Below are 15,630 nucleotides of genomic sequence, written 5' to 3'. Positions count from 1 at the left end.
GGGGCTGACGGGAAGGCAGTTCAAACAGTGCCTGGCGGGGAGTGGTGCTGCGGGTCGTTGGAGTCATGGAAGCGCTGGACGGGGCGGCGCGGACGCTGCCCAGCATGGGGCGGCTGTCGTGGGGGCCGCCGTTTGGGCGAGCGGACGGGCGGTGCGGGCTCAGCCCCAGCGGTCGGCTGCTCCTGCAGGTAGGGCCGGGTGGTGGATGCGGTGGGTCCTACTTGCCCTTTCGGCTCTCGGCCGAGCTCGCTCCTCCGCTGTTCCCCCTGTATGTGAGACTTGTCTCAGTGCTGCCGTCTCCCGCTCGGCACCGCTGCCGTGGTGCTGCCAGGCGGGAAATCTGCGCGTGTCCGGGCAGAGAGACTGCGAGCGGCGGCCGAGCCGAGCCGGGCCGGGCCGGGCCAGCTGGGGGTCCTCCTGCAAGCCCAGGCTGAGGAAGCTGTTCCTCTGCTGGGGGAAGGGGGGGGGTGTGTTCTTATTTTTATTTATTTTTTTTTTCTTTAGAGAAACTTAGATTCCCAGGCACCAGCGTTTCTACTGCGCAAGTCGTGGGCCTTATATAGCGTGAGCCCTCTGTATAAGTTCTCCTGCGCTCATCTGAAGGCCTACGCTAAGCTGCTGAGTGCATATATGGCTGCCGAGAAGCAGAAGGGGCTGGCGGTGGAAGTAGGGGTTGAGCTGGACATCAGTGTGGCTATCTCCAGCCTTCCAGACCTGAAAGGTAGTGACCAAGACGAGGCTGCAGTTCTCGTGCAGGTAAGGAGTCTTCCTGGCAGTATTGATAACTGTAATTGAGATTTGCATTTTACAAGTTGCTTTTGACGTCATAAAATGCTCTACCTCTTACAAAAAAAAACAGACAAAACAAAACAAAACCACCACCACTCCTAAAAAAAAAAAAACAAAACACAATTAAACCCTAGCTGTGTGTGGCAACTACTGTAGTGTCTCTTGAAATTTAATATAAGTGAACCTGGTCTATTTTTAACTGGAACACACGTAATGCAATTTTGAGTTATAAACTTTTTTATAAGATCAGAGTAAGACTACAAGGCGCAATCCTCATCTATTTTTTTAGTGAGCAGTCAATTAACTTCAAGAACTCCAGTTATTTAGCTTCCTGGGTAAAGTTGGCATAATCCTACCTTGTGGCCCTAGCTCAAGTCTAATCAGCATTTCTGAAATGCCCTGCCTCAAGTGAAAGATGCTGTTGAAATGCCAAGTTCAGTATGGCAATGATCAGTGTGTACCATGGGTTGGCTCTTCTGAATTAAGCAACATAAGCTTGGATCTCAGTACCATTCCTAATTAAGTGCTTTTCCTGCTGTTTTCAACAGAATTTCACGTTTCTTTTAGGGATGTAACAGACTGAATAACTGTATGAGCTTTGCAGAAAATAATGTTGTATGTGAGGCTCCTGAGGAAAAAATGTTGTACCAAATGCTTGAGATTATAAAACAAACAAAAAAAATGGCTAAAAAAAGTCTTAACTTCTTCTGTAGCATTCAAATGCTTCTCTTCCCTATCCCAGCTTTCTTTGGAATCACAAGCTTCCCAAAAAAAGTCAGAAGAGAAACTGGTATGGTCGGGCTGGTTCTGTTCTGTGAGTGGAGATGATCTTTCCAAGAACATGCCAGCAGACTTCACTTGTTTACCTGTGTTTCTTGCTAATGGGGCAGAGAGTTACACATCCATTGTTGGAAGTTGGTTTCAGAAGACTTTTGATTGCTGCTTCCACCGTTTAGCCATTAGCCCTCTCAGTCTCGGTTGGATGGCAGCTATGTGGACTGGATCCAAGTTGGAAGAAAATGCATCTGCTATGGAACTTGTTTTCTCTGTCCCCAGTCTATCCCAGTCTCTGGAAATTTCATATGCCATTCATCCAGAGGATGCAAAAGCTCTGTGGGACACAGTCCAAAAAACTCCAGGGGAGATAACACAAGAAGAGGTGGATGTCTTTATGGATTGCCTTTACTCTCACTTCCACAGACACTTTAAGATCCACTTGTCAGCTACAAAACTGGTGAAAGTTTCTACAGCAGTTGCCTCAGCACACTGTGATGGGATTATAAAGGTGAGGTTTAAAGTAGCACATTGTCCTAACTAATGTGTGACAAAAAAAAATAGTTGTACCTCTCTAGAAATGCCTTACTCTTAAAAATGAAGGTTTCATGTTTCTTATGCATTATTTCCTTTAAGAAATTGTTAAGCCCTCACGTTTTATTAGTCATAACTGGTTCTGTAGTTCAGGCTATCAATACAGTATTTTACTGTTGTATTGCAACAGAAGCTACTAACCCTAGTCTTGGGCCAGAAATAGGTGTGTTAGCTGTGGTATCAACAGGAAAATTTCTTTGCCCATTGCCCAGTACTGAAGCTTAAAATGATCCCCAACTTAATAAAAAAACCTTTAAAAAAAAAATTATTAGCTTTCTAGTACTGCAGTTATTAAGACAGGCAGAGGACAAATATAATTAACCTACTATATAAAAGTAACTGGTGTGTGAACCAAAAGACAAGATGATTTTAAGAGTTGAAATGTTTTGCTTAAAACTACTTCACTTGTAACTCTTTTCATAAAGGTGCACTGGTCTTCCTATAGAGGTCTCTACGATGTCTTTTAAAATCATGGAGGATTAATCCTTTCTGAAGTTTCTTCAGTCTGAGTTAAAGAACAGTTTGTGTAAATGCAATTGCTTAAATTTAGTCTATGACACATTGCCCTTATAGTTCTGGGTACAGGCTGTTAGAGGCTGTAACTGGGACCCCCCTCATGGACCTCTTTCCTGGAGCATGTGCTCATCAAATGAGAGATAATAAACTTTGCTGGGAAGCATCTCTTAACAATTTTGGCCTTCAGCAGAACTGCAAATGCTAAATGTTAGTGTTACGTTGCTTCTTTTTATCTGCAGCAGTTTAAAAGTGGCTGAAACACTTTGCAGTTAAATAAACACAAATGGTATTCAACTGAATATGCTTTCTGAAGAAAATTCTCTTCTGGAATGTCTGTGGTGTAAACTCAGTTATGGCTCTTCCATAATAGGAATATATGTGGTATAGGAAAATAGGGATGTTCAAGGAAATTGGCAATGTCCTTCCTGGCCTTCCGAAAGAAGGGAGGTAGCTGAAGGAGCAGAAGTGCTAGGATGCTCAGCTTCCAAAAAAGTTGGAGTAGGAGCAGGACATTTCTTAGATACCCTGCTTCACATGGGACAGGAGCAGAAAGGAGAGCATGTAGGCAAGCGTATCTTCTCCACATCCAGGGTCAAAACAGTAACAAAGGTACTGCACAAACAACAGAGAAGCTGACTAGACACATGGAACATGTAGTTGGTTTTCAGCCATTTAAAGGTGTGGAAATCTGGCAACTGTAATTTTTTTACATGCTTTTTTTTTTTTTCTCCTTTCTTGCAGTTTCTACAAAGCCAATATGTAATTGAAGTGCTGATGCTACTGACAGAACTAGCAATCTCTCAGATACAGTGAGAGTCACTTCAGCAAATCATGAAGAGGCTACTGCTGGAAGATACATCCTGAGAAATCAAGTGGAAAGTCATTCCTGCAGCATCTTCTTTGCTTTCATGCTGTCAGAAACTGGACTCTTAACTCCTGCACTCAACTCTAGATGTAATTCAGTGTCCTGCACAGTAAAGACAAGAAGACATTTTTGCCCTAAAGAAGGGCTACATTACAAACTACTAGTAGCTTTTTAAGCACCTTTGTTTTTATCATAGTCATTCTCTTCATTTATGTGTATTACATCAGATTATGTGTATTATATTCAGAGATACCTGTATCAGCCAGGGGCTAGGAGATAAAATTTGCAAATTCTTGGATGCAGCTTGCTGTCAGACACTTCTGTTGTTTCAAATAGCAAGTTGGTTTTCACTTAAGTAGGTAGCCTAAGCTATACCGACCTTAACCTTGGCTCAACTGTGACTACTCTTGGGCCAATCTAAACACAGAATCAAACACCCCTGAGAAAGGGTGCATGCTCTACAACCCAGGACAGAAAAATCCAGGTTTCTAACTTCCTTTTTAGCTTGCTAAGGCCAGTTGGTAATAGTTAAAAGTATTCATCTGTGTCCTGTTGGGCTAAGTTGAACAGCATGAGACTGACAACTGCCTTTTGTATCCAGCCTGTTGGCTGTCTTAGATGAGTTAGTTAATACATCAGAAATTAAGGGCTGTGGATAAGCTAGATATTTACTGTGCTATGCCTGATGGTTGTTATCTTGGATGTAATCTTGTAGGCTCCAGAGCTCTTGGGGTCGGAGCTATAGGTGCTAAAATTTTATACTAGATCTCTCCATACTTCAGTAGGTAGGATTTCAGACAGCTAGCGGACAGTGCCCTAATCATAGCTTAAACAAGCAGAAAGTAAGCAAATACATGTCAAGTGTTATAAGTTTGTGTTATAGTACTAAATTTTATTTGCCATTTTTTACCAACACATTGGTCTTGAGCTAAGACAAGGCCAAATATGCCTGCTTAAATATATACTTGTATGGTGCTTACCTGATTTAACTACACATTGTTACCTATTAAGTAATTCTGTGAGCAGCAAAATTTAAAGTCTAGTTTCTTCTACAACTCACTTGTAATACCTTCACACTTGTGCACCATCTCTGAGGTCTGATGAGTTTGCGCTGTGATATTCCCCCTAAACAGGGACAAGTTTCCCTTCTTTGCCCAACCATGTAATTTTAGGATTTGTCAGCTGTCACTAAAAACATTCTTCCTTCTCCCCACACAGGGAGATGAACCAGCCATGCAAATAATTAACTACCTAATGTGACATAACTGCACAACTAGTTCCTAATCTACTTTAGCTAATTCTATAAATAGATTATTAAAACAAACGTGCAAAAACTAGTTTTTGTTTACTAGTTGGATTATTTTTGTAGAGGTTGCTGTCTGTAAAGTGCTCTTACCCTGATAGAAGCAGCTAAGCAATTTCCTGAAGGCTTTGACAGCACAGCAGCTATTTAAACTTTAGTTTCCTTTTATTAAAGGTCTTAGACAAACTTTGCTATCTTGATTCACTGGGCAAAGCAGTAGGAGGTCTGATATAACTGGCACCTGTATTTGATTTGAAAACAAGACTGTTAGACCCATGGCTTAGTTTTAAATCTAATGCTCAGCTCTTTCCAAGAAATTTGCATAAATCTCTAAAAACCTAAATTCTATATAGCCTCTTTTAACTAGTTCTTTGCCTTAAGAACCCAGTCTAATAGCATGGGAAACTCCAGTGGAGTGCATATATCAACTATGGCCACACTCAGCTTTCAAAACTGATGCTTTGCTATGTATACATACCTCTACTATAGCCTAGCTTTAAGGTAGTGCTAAAATGAAAACCTACTTTCTCCAATTTAACATCTACAACTTGGAGTATAGCCCTCAATAACTGCAATAAAATGACCAGAGCTAGATTCATCCAGGTAGTACAGCTGCTTTCTTCGAGAAAAAGCTGTTTCTGAATGATGTGCTTCTAAGCAATTGAGGGTAGCAATAAACAGCAGAGTTTTAAGCCAGTTTTACTTGGACTAGTACCTGGAAAAAAACAAAAAACACCAAAAACAAACCAGCATCTGTGTTCACACAAACTATACAAAAGCATAGTCCACTGCTTTCACCCAAGGGAACAAACCAAGAACAGCATAGAAGAAATTTATTAAGATAGTGCTATTTATACAAGTTACTCATGCTAGAAAAAAGCATAAATGATACATGTAAACATTTGTTTACAGAATACTTGTTTTCCTTGTAAAGGTGCAAATGATCTTCATATGTAAACACAAGAATACCGATCCTTAAGGGAAGAGGGACTTTTAAAAAAGTTTTAAATGGCCCATTTATTACTGTAGTGTATTTTTTACTATATTCAAGCACATTAAAATTTGAGTTACATGAATCAAACTATGAAGTTAAAGAACTTAAGATGTCAGCACTGCCTTTTCCACCTCAAAAATTTGCAATCCTCTTACTCTTTTAAAATCAGCCTTAGTAAGGTCCAAATTTTTATCAGGTGCAGAAAATCATTCTTTCATACTAGACAGAAATTACAGTACAAATGTATCAGAACCTTTGAGTCTATAGAGTTTCTCCTTCCTCTCTTCCCAGGTGCCTTCACAGTCACTGAAACATGAGTTACTCGTAGTGCCAGCAAAGAGTCCATCCCCTCCAAACTCTGTAATGAGTTTCCTACATTTTCCTGCTCTAAACACACACAGGCAAAGTGCATAAAAATAATAAAAATCACTAATAGGGAGGGTACCATCTCATCATGGCCAGTGTTTTACAACAGGAATTCTAAAGACACAGATAACAGGCTGAAGGGCAGCTAAGATGCTGGTCTAAACTTTGTTTAGCAGGAACTGACTGTGTGTCTGGCATTCTAGCAAGAACCTGAGAGGTGAACATTGATCTAAGCTAGTCAAAATTAACAGATGACACCTGCATCCCAGCTTCAGACAAGAATTGATATCTAGCAGCCAATGTGAGAAAATGTTTTCTTATAAGTAAGCAACAACTAGTTGTTTCTAGGTTTACACAGGGGAGGGGAGAGACAAAAGCTGAACTTTTGTACCATACACTGTACAGTAAAAAGGCATTAATTTGAAATCCTTTTCACTCTCACCCTTTTTGGGCACTTCACTGATTCAGTTGATAGATGAGAGTTCCAGTTCTACTTCTTGCCTCCAGCAAGACTGAAAAGATACTCGGGGCACCCATCCTCACAGCTCTCCTGTACTCTCTTAAGAGACCCTAAAACATACCACAAGGGCTGGAACCACAATAGCTGGCAGGACATAGCCCTGCCCTAACTGCCAGTTTATCAGAACTCAAATTGCACATGTACATATACATATATATAAAATACATATATATATGCACATATATGTATATAAAAAGCTGGAATTATCACTGTGAGCAGTACAAAGAAAATACATGATACAAATGAAATGAAAAAATAAATATACTCTGTGCACAGAAAAGCTTCCGTGCAAAGGTGGCACCTTGCAGGTCAAGTACTTTTTTGAAGCTCTCTGTAAATAAGGCAAAAGCAAAGTTTTCTGTATCACTTTCCTCTTTCGCACACCACACAGCTGCCACATCCACTGCTCACACAACAGGAGGGAAGGCAGGAAACCCTCCTCCTTGCCAGACTCCCAGTGTAGCATATAGTTTCTACATCAGCACTGTTTACATTACAGTAACTTTTACAGTTTGGTTTATTCAAAAATGTAGACTCTTTAGAAAAAAATACGGACATAAGCAACACCTCTGCTTTTGTCCAGTGGTTTCCTGGGGTCTGACAACATGGTCTCCCATCGGGCACGCTCTCACAGAAGTCATTTTTACGATTCCACAGAAAGAGTCACTGGCAAAGAGTTATACTGGATCTAGACTGTGCATACTAGAGCTGCAAAGAGGTCCAGTGTCAACAAGTCTCTTCAGTTTTTCTTGGAATGAGAAGCATGGGGTCTCCCTCCCTCTTGATGCTTACCATATATGGGATTCACAGTGTGTCATTTTGATAACACCTACTCCTCCTCCCAGCCGCCGATAATTCATACCACCATACAACCTGCAAAGACAAGGTTTCAGTGGTCACTGGTTTATGTCCTTCATGGAGCCATCATGGGAAAGACTGAACCATCCATTGTGAGCACAATTACACCATTGTTAACCTCTGGTTAAAGGGGACCATGACAAGTAAGAGGCTGGGTAGCAGTCAACTTGCGTACTTCCGAGGTAAACAGCAGTATTTGCTCATTCCTTTCTCAAAGCAGAAACTGCTTCTCATTTTGACACTGCACTTTTCTCAAATAATCACTTGCTTTCCCCATCTGGTAATGTACAAGATAGAACTCTAGACTATAGCTGACCTTGGGCTACATTTTGGGTAACACAGGAGCAAGAACAGGTTTAGCTATTCACAATTCAACTAATATTTTTTTATATTTCTAATACCAAAAATTCAGCTGATCCAACCAAGGTACAACACATCTGAAGCACCATCTGTGTTTCTCTGAAATATGTTACCGGAATGGTACCTACGTTTCATATGGAAATCTGATCCCTAGTCACTTCAGCTGCATATCCCCCTCTGTGCCACTGAAGTCTGCTGGCAGAAGTGGGAGAAGCAAGTTTTTAAACAACTCCTACCAATGCAATTTGCTAAATCCAGATTGCATCAGAAGCATTTCTCAGTTGGGTGATGCAAAAAATAACCTTCATAGAGCAAGAAGTTCAGCAAACAAAAGAAAGGACTGCAGATGTTATCAGCTATACTGAATTTAGTGGGAGATAACCACAAGCAAATACATTGAACAACCTCCTAACTTTCTGTGAATGCTAGCCCAAGCAGTAACTCCTAACTCTAGACATGTTATTACTGTCACTGGGAAGAGCTGAAGCCATTCAAGCTAAGGAATATGAAGTACATATTGCTCTCTACTCAACTGTTTTCTCAGCAGTTCAAAAAGCACTGTCCAAAGCTCAACAAACAAGGGGAAATTTCTCCACCGCTTCTTATGACAGCTTATCTCAACAGGAAAGAGTTAGACTACTAGTAGTACTAGGCTGGAAGCAATAAAGACATTAACTTCTATTCCCCACTCCTGCCAGATTACTAAAGCAGCAAGAATACCCATGGGAGCTTGAAATTTTGTACTAATTAGATTTGGGAATAAATACACAAGCAATTGATTTCAAGGTAGTTATTACTAAAAAGGCTATCTTTCCTGTTTCTTTTCCACTCAGTATGTATTTTTGATCAGCAATTTCATATTATTTCTCTCAGCTTATAAATCTGATGACATTCTTCTAATTGCTGTCTTGCAGATTTAAAGGGGAAGAGCATCATATGCTTGAAGTGTTCCGTTTCAGCTCCTTCAAAAGGGTTTGGAAATCAGAGCCTCAGCTTGAAAGAAAAAAATGAGTAGGCTTAATTTTGCATCATGACTGTGAGCTCTTTCTGTTAAGGGCAAGCTTAGTTTTATTGAGCAGCGGAAGAGATTCAGCCCAAAATAAACAGAAGGGGCATCTCTCAGTGTGGTCCATTTGTGTTACACTCAAAAGCAGCACTTAAAAACAAACTAGGTTTTAGTATGACCTTTTGCTTGCTACCCAACAAGCCTGCCAAATCATTTATTTTCTCTGGGTCTCAATAACCTGTACATGTTCCCACCTGCAAAGGATGCAATGCAACTTTATTCATCAGGTGTTGGTTAAATCTGTTGGATACTTAGATGGGAAAACTGTCAAAATCTCACTCCAGTTTTTACTTAAAATGCTGTCAATGACTGGAATTCAAGCAGAAACCTGCAAGAAAATGTTTCTCAACTGCCACAGTCATAGACATGGGGATGCTGTAGGTAAATGACATACTGTGATATTTTTCAAAGTGCAATTCTCTTTCTTACACTTCCATGCAAGCCAACAAGACACAGTGTCAATGTTATGCTGGCTACCACACATGAGCTCTTCACTACAGTGTACATCACACTTCTGATCTGTCTGGGACACCTCCAGCTGGGTGGCAGCAGGTACAGCTGAAGATTGCTTTTTGATTGTTCTACAAACTTAACAGTTACCTCCATGTGTTAGCATCTGGATCAAACACCTCAATGGTCTTCAAGTATGTTGTGCCATCAAAACCCCCTACTGCCATCAGCTGTCCATTCACCACAGCAAGGCCAACCTGCAAAACAAGCACCACAGATAACAGCTACTTAGCTGGGATGTCCTGCAAAGACAGGTCCTGAAAAGCAGGGTTAGAATTAAAAGGATTTAATAATCATGTTTGGTGAAAGGCAGTCTGCAGAAGAGGTTTTTTGGTTGGGGGAAGGGCAAATAAAATAGCCTAAAAATAATGAGACATGAAAAGTTATCTCAAAACAGAGAGTCTCTTAGAGGAGAAGCAGAAGGTTCCCCTTATTACCAGCTAAAAGAACTAGAACTGCCAGAATTATAACAGATACATGAGAATCTAAGCCTTTGTCAGACAAAACTTACTATGTCCTGGACTGAAATTCTTCAAGTGTGACATGCATGCACCAGAATATCTACCAGCCTACAGCCTGGAACACTTGCTTGAACTAGGGACCCATATGTAAGCCCCTGGCTTGCTCCTCTCAGGCTGGGGCTTGGACCATCTGTAAGCATCTTGGATTCCAGCATTTCTCTTTTTTCTGCCGAAGCACAAAAAAAATCACTGAAATCTCCAATAGTTCTGTGGTTTAGGAAGATCATTTCAGTGAAAACATCTTGTGGCATAACAGAGAAAGTACAAGAACACAATATAAAGTGCTTGTTTTGGCTCTGAGAAAGTTAGAAAACTCAGGAGGGCTGCAGATACAGATGCATCTGTTTAGCAGCTTACAGAAAGCACATAGAGAAGCAGCTCATGAAAAGTCAATGCCTGATCATTAACTAAAAAGGACAGCAAACTATATTTCTTGATGGAAATAAATACGTGTTCTCTGCCTCCAAAACCAGTAGCTGCTCAAATTATGATTCATACTTGCCTCATCAGACAAAGAAATGCTAATTTACAGAAAGAATTAGTCCACTCTTTACTACAGAATTCAGTACTCTTCATGAGGGACTGTAGTGCTACAACCAGGGGCAATGGGTGCAAATTTAAACAGGGGAGATCTAGCTTAGCTATAAGGAAGAAATTGTTTACTGTGAAGGGGGTGAGGCACTGGAACAGGCTGCCCAAGTTTTGGATGCTCCCTCCCTGGCAGTGTTCAAGGCCAGGCTGGTCAGGGCCTTGAGTGACCTGGTCAAATGGAAGGTGTCCCTGCCCATGGCAGGGGGTTGGAAAGAAGATGATCTTGAGGTCCTTTGCAACCCAAACCATCCTATGATTCTATCCAATGATAAATATTCATGGCATTTGCATGTGCCTAAACCCCATGACTACTTAAACCACTTTTCTTCTTTTTTAAATAAGTCTACAGAAAGCACTAAGATTAGCAGTTGATGACATGCTGCAACTGCCAATATTCACAGGATTCAGTGAAGAAAGGCAACATACTAACCAAAAGACCAGAAACCTTCTTTCCACACACATCTCAAGGCAAGTAAAAGACTCTGATGAAGTCTGTATCTGAAAACCTGCTTGCCTGATTTCCTAGCTTGCTCTTCTATGCAAGTATGTTCATCTCCTAATTCACCCAAAGAGAGTCCGGTACTGGTTTTGATACTGTTCTCTAAAAGTATCTCATACCAAGTATGGCTACATCACCAAGTAAAAAACTGAAGAACTCTTCTGTTTCAGACCTAAGTAGATGACTCCATACAAGGGACCAAAACTACTAAAAAGATCCCTAAATGACTCCATTTCCCCATCCTCAGGCACGTTAAACAGCTGTTTATGGAATGATACGACTACCACTTCATTCTCCAGTCTTGCTAAAGAGCTTTGACTTTCTGCAAAGCTTTTCCCCTTTCCTCTCACAGATGAGAGATGAAGGTACAGAGAAAGCAAGAGAAAACCCTCACAAGATGACACTATACTATGTTCTCACTACATGATTATGTATAGTACAGACAGGAAAACCAAGCCAAACTCACTCCACTCCGGCGGGATGTCATGGCCACAACAGGAGACCACTGGTTGGTTCGAGGGTTGTATCTTTCAGCACTACTGAGCTCTGTTGTATCATCTCTGCCTCCCACAGCATATATCATGTCTTGGTATACTGCACAGCCCAGGTGCTTCCTCCTTGTCCCCATAGGTGCAATTGTGTGCCAGCGGTTCTCCTGGGGATTGTAGCGTTCCACTGCCAAGGAAATGGCACAGTGGGGGTTAGCACTTTTGAACCTGCATTCAATCTTTAAAGACGCTACAATTTCCACACACCAAAAATATGACGAACCAGTTTGTTATCTCTCACTCTAGTGCTTTTGTTCTACAGAACTCTTGCTATTATCTCTCCTATCTCCAGCCCTACAGTCAATCACATTCAGCATCTTCACTCAAGAGGGAGCTGGCAATGCTGCAAACTGACCTGCATAACCATCTTGCAGTAGTTTTACCTTTAGCAATTTCCTTCCTACAGCAGAAAAGGGTTACTGCGGGGGAGGGGGGGGGGGAACCAAAAAAAACATGCTTGCAACTATTATGCAAATGATCAAAGTATTGTATTCAGGACACACTGCCAAATGCAGCAACAAGAAAAAAAAAAGCAAGATACAAGCAGGCCATAGGAGCTCACAAGCCTGCAGAGTAAATTACTGTATGGCAAGAATTGTATTTTAAGAAGAAAAAACACTACAAACTGATCACTAAGACAATCAAAAGCCATCTGGTGACATAAAGGACAAACAGGACCACGACAAGTGCTGATTGCAGTTAAGGGACAGCAATAGGCATACCAGTATTGAGAGGAGAAGTTCCATCAGAGCCTCCCACAGCATAAAGGAAGCCCCCCAGCACAGCTACTGCAACTCCCAGGCGCCTGGTGCTCATAGAAGCTACTCGAGTCCACTTGTTTTCTTTGGGATCATACCTGGCAGAAGAATAAACAACAAAGCTTAGCGAAGTGTCTACATCTTCACAAACGGACAGGAACCTTATTCTGTTCAAACAAAAATCCCTGTGAGATCTGTCCAGCAATTGCTCTCTCTCCAGCTCATCTGCATCAATTGCACCTTCTAAGAGACCTTCTTCTCCCTGAGCCCCGCTTTTTTTAAATCAGAAAGTACCTTTCTACAATGTTTAGACAAGAGACACCATCCTGGCCACCCACAGCATAGAGGTAGCCTCCAAGAACTGCTACTCCAACGCTGGTCCTGCAGGTACTGGTGGGGGCCACATCACTGCTCCACTGATTGGTCTTCGGATCATACCTAGAGAAAACATACCAAACAGGGTAAACTGCTTGTCTAGGTATGTTTCAGACTCTCTCATGCTTTGGGAACTACTAAGGCAATCAAACTTGCCTATCTTGAACTTAGACTGCAATGCAGCTATTTGTAAGATAGGCAAAATCTCTGAGTCATATAATGCATCCAATACATGTTATTCCAGGAATGTTCAAACTGCTGCGTGAGATGATTCAAACTGAAGATCAAAGGTTCAGGTCCATAAGGGAGCAGGTTACCAGACACTGGCTGACATGTGGTAACTTGCTTCTATGCAAAGAGCAGCAGCCTGAATTACTCTGCTGTATGTCTTCTGAGGTTCACACAAGAACTCAGCCTGCACTAGGACCTGCATTTCAAGATAAAAGGATGAAAGAGCAAGATGGACCTGGGAATCCACAGACAAGAAAATATGGTGCATAGAAGAAAAGTGCAGGACACAGGAGATGTAAGGCTAGGGTTATGATTTGGGAACCTGGGAGTATGCAAGGAGATGGGAAGGAAAGGCTCAAGGAGAAAACAGATTCATATGTGTATAGTATAGTTCACTGTATTTGTTACAGGACCAAGATTTATAGTATTAGGAGTGCTTGAGTCTTACAGCTTCTAGGTATGGGGATTGCCATATGAAGCCTGGTAAAGCTTTTCTGACTTAAGTCTTTCACAGGTCTAAAACTGACCTATTTTCCTTCTTCTGTGTAAGTGCCAAGATTCCTTAAATCTTCAGTTTTCACTCCACAATAAAATTCCAGGATCTTTCCCTCAACATCTAAGAAATGCTTACTGTAACCTCACCTTCCTCAATAATGCTAAAAACAAGGCCACAATTGCAAAGAAGGTTGACCAGGATCAGCACTCCTCCCACCAATTATACCGAGAACCCACCTCTTATATATACTTTCCTTATACCAAAGGCTACGTATTGTCTCATTAAGCTGGGGACAACTTGACACAAGCTGTTACGCATTAAGTCACAGTTCAGCAGTAAACCAACACAATATTGAAAGGGTACACAAGGGAGGAAGAAACGTATATAACATAGTATAAATTTCAGGTTTTCAACAGAACAACAACAGAGCTGGCAAAATGAATTCATTTTTAAGAGGCTTCACCCAGATTTAGGCATTCAGAGTTAACATCTTGTACACTGGCCTTCTGGAGACCTACCTTTCTACACTGTTAAGATAAGAAGAACCATCATGGCCTCCCACAGCATAAAGAAGATCATCCAAAACACTGACTCCAACACCACAGCGTCTTTTGCTCATGGAAGCCACCATCCGCCACTCATTGGTTTGAGGGTCGTAGCGCTCAACGCTGGAAATTGCATCCCCGCTACACCAGCCCCCCACTGTAAGAAACAAGCACAAGAAACAGCATCATAACAATGCACTGAGCTCATGTACTCTGTGTGTGCCTGGTACAAATTATCCCTCTGGACTTTGTGAGTCTTAATCCACTTACCATCCTCAAGTTACTCATTCTAAGAATTACAATTAGAAGACAGAATGTGATTTTCAAGAGTATTAATGTAAGTTTGGAAGTACTGTGGTGCTCATAGCACCAAAGAAACAAGCAAGAATGTGAAAATTAACTCAAACCTCCAAATATTAATGCACAGGTCACTTCAGAAACATGTTGTGAGGACTGGCCTTCCAAGAACACTACCACCAGAAAACCCAGAACAGATTCTTCTGATCGAAGACAGCAGGAGCTATACATACCTGCAAAGAGCACTTCTCCACAGCGGATGGGTTTGCGTGGCCTAGTTCTTGGTCCTTGCATTAGTGGCCGCTCTTGGGGCAACAGGAGATAGTTCTTAGCTTCATCCACTAGATCCCTGTGCAAGACAGGAGAATATTAATCCCCAAAGTTCACCTGATACCAGTCTTGGGAGAAGATACAAATCAAAACTGATGACAGTAGAAGCCAGCAATAGTCACACACTTCACATATTCACAAGTTATGTAAGTGCATGAATAGATCAAGTCAAAACATAAACTCATCACTTCACTGCCATTGTGGGAAATAACAGACGAATCCCAGAATCCAATTAAGTTATCAAAGTGCAGACTTTTTACACAGAAAAGCTACTTTAAGTCCTAAGGAGATCATCAATGCCATGCAAGTCGTAAGCTGTAATGAAAGACCATAACTAGAAAACCAAAAAACATGAAGTGGAAAACAGTACACTGAAAGGTATTTTACCAACAGTAAAACTGCACTCTTAAAGTTTACTATTTCACTGGAAACTTGAGAGAACAAAAACATTTCTAGGGCACACCACTGACTACTATGCAAACAGAAAACACTTTTTCTTGCCTTCTTCTCCCAGTTGCAAGAGAGGAAACTGTGAGATATTACCTATTTACCACTGACAAATCAGCACAATTTTAGAGAACAGATGCAATGCAATGAAATCCCATTGTGTAAACCAATGAGGATATTTACCGGCATTCCTCATCACTCTTAATAAGTGGATCAGAACCCACTGTACCCACAAGAAACTTGGGACTCAGCAGTGGTAGACGGACATGCTGCAGGACCTAAAACACAAAACAGAACATATATGGTAAACCACATACACCCACAGAGATGCAAGAAGCAAAGTAGAAAATAATGGCCAACAGATTTTGATAAAGAGTTAATAATTCCTCTGGCAAACATACACAGTCATTTACACAGCCTAATCCTGGCATTTTAGCTCCTCTTACAGCACCTTTACCTTTTCAGTACACTCATTTA

At 41.3% G+C, this 15,630-nt stretch overlaps 2 protein-coding genes across 5 annotated transcripts in view; one reads left to right on the top strand and one right to left on the bottom strand.

The window, feature by feature from the left end:
• Positions 1-65: 65 nt before the first annotated feature.
• Positions 66-4,569, top strand: CENPL (centromere protein L). Its single transcript, XM_062602252.1, has 4 exons — positions 66-188; positions 505-756; positions 1,532-2,074; positions 3,415-4,569. The coding sequence occupies exons 1-4, from the start codon at positions 66-68 to the stop codon at positions 3,484-3,486; spliced, it is 990 nt and encodes a 329-aa protein (XP_062458236.1). The 3' UTR covers positions 3,487-4,569.
• Positions 4,570-5,065: 496 nt separating this feature from the next.
• KLHL20 (kelch like family member 20) overlaps positions 5,066-15,630 on the bottom strand; it is a 28,173-nt gene continuing 17,608 nt past the window's right edge. For 2 of the 4 annotated variants that reach the window (XM_062602345.1, XM_062602344.1), the window contains 9 exons: positions 15,337-15,431; positions 14,610-14,725; positions 14,053-14,236; positions 12,727-12,870; positions 12,397-12,530; positions 11,593-11,801; positions 9,606-9,712; positions 7,514-7,594; positions 5,658-7,429 (listed from right to left, as the gene is read on the bottom strand). In XM_062602345.1, the coding sequence (XP_062458329.1) occupies positions 7,399-7,429; positions 7,514-7,594; positions 9,606-9,712; positions 11,593-11,801; positions 12,397-12,530; positions 12,727-12,870; positions 14,053-14,236; positions 14,610-14,725; positions 15,337-15,431 (1,101 nt within the window). In that variant the 3' untranslated portion in view covers positions 5,658-7,398. Of the gene's footprint in view, positions 5,557-5,657; positions 7,595-9,605; positions 9,713-11,592; positions 11,802-12,396; positions 12,531-12,726; positions 12,871-14,052; positions 14,237-14,609; positions 14,726-15,336; positions 15,432-15,630 lie in introns of those variants that run through there. The other 2 variants (XM_062602346.1, XM_062602347.1) reach the window with 2 other exon arrangements.

Source organism: Pezoporus occidentalis, unplaced genomic scaffold (genome assembly GCF_034315485.1).
Source record: "Pezoporus occidentalis ecotype Australia unplaced genomic scaffold, CSIRO_AGI_Poc_V1 ctg76, whole genome shotgun sequence".
NCBI lineage: Eukaryota > Metazoa > Chordata > Aves > Psittaciformes > Psittacidae > Pezoporus > Pezoporus occidentalis.
The sequence above is the reverse complement of the archived record's forward strand: the minus strand, read 5'-3'. Positions and strand labels throughout refer to the sequence as shown.

Excerpts from the sequence above, each read along its gene's own strand:
- CENPL (XM_062602252.1), top strand. The coding sequence starts at position 66 with ATGGAAGCGCTGGACGGGGCGGCGCGGACGCTGCCCAGCATGGGGCGG. Across the intron at positions 757-1,531 it reads AGGCTGCAGTTCTCGTGCAG|CTTTCTTTGGAATCACAAGC; the intron begins GTAAGGAGTCTT and ends TCCCTATCCCAG. Across the intron at positions 2,075-3,414 it reads ACTGTGATGGGATTATAAAG|TTTCTACAAAGCCAATATGT; the intron begins GTGAGGTTTAAA and ends CCTTTCTTGCAG.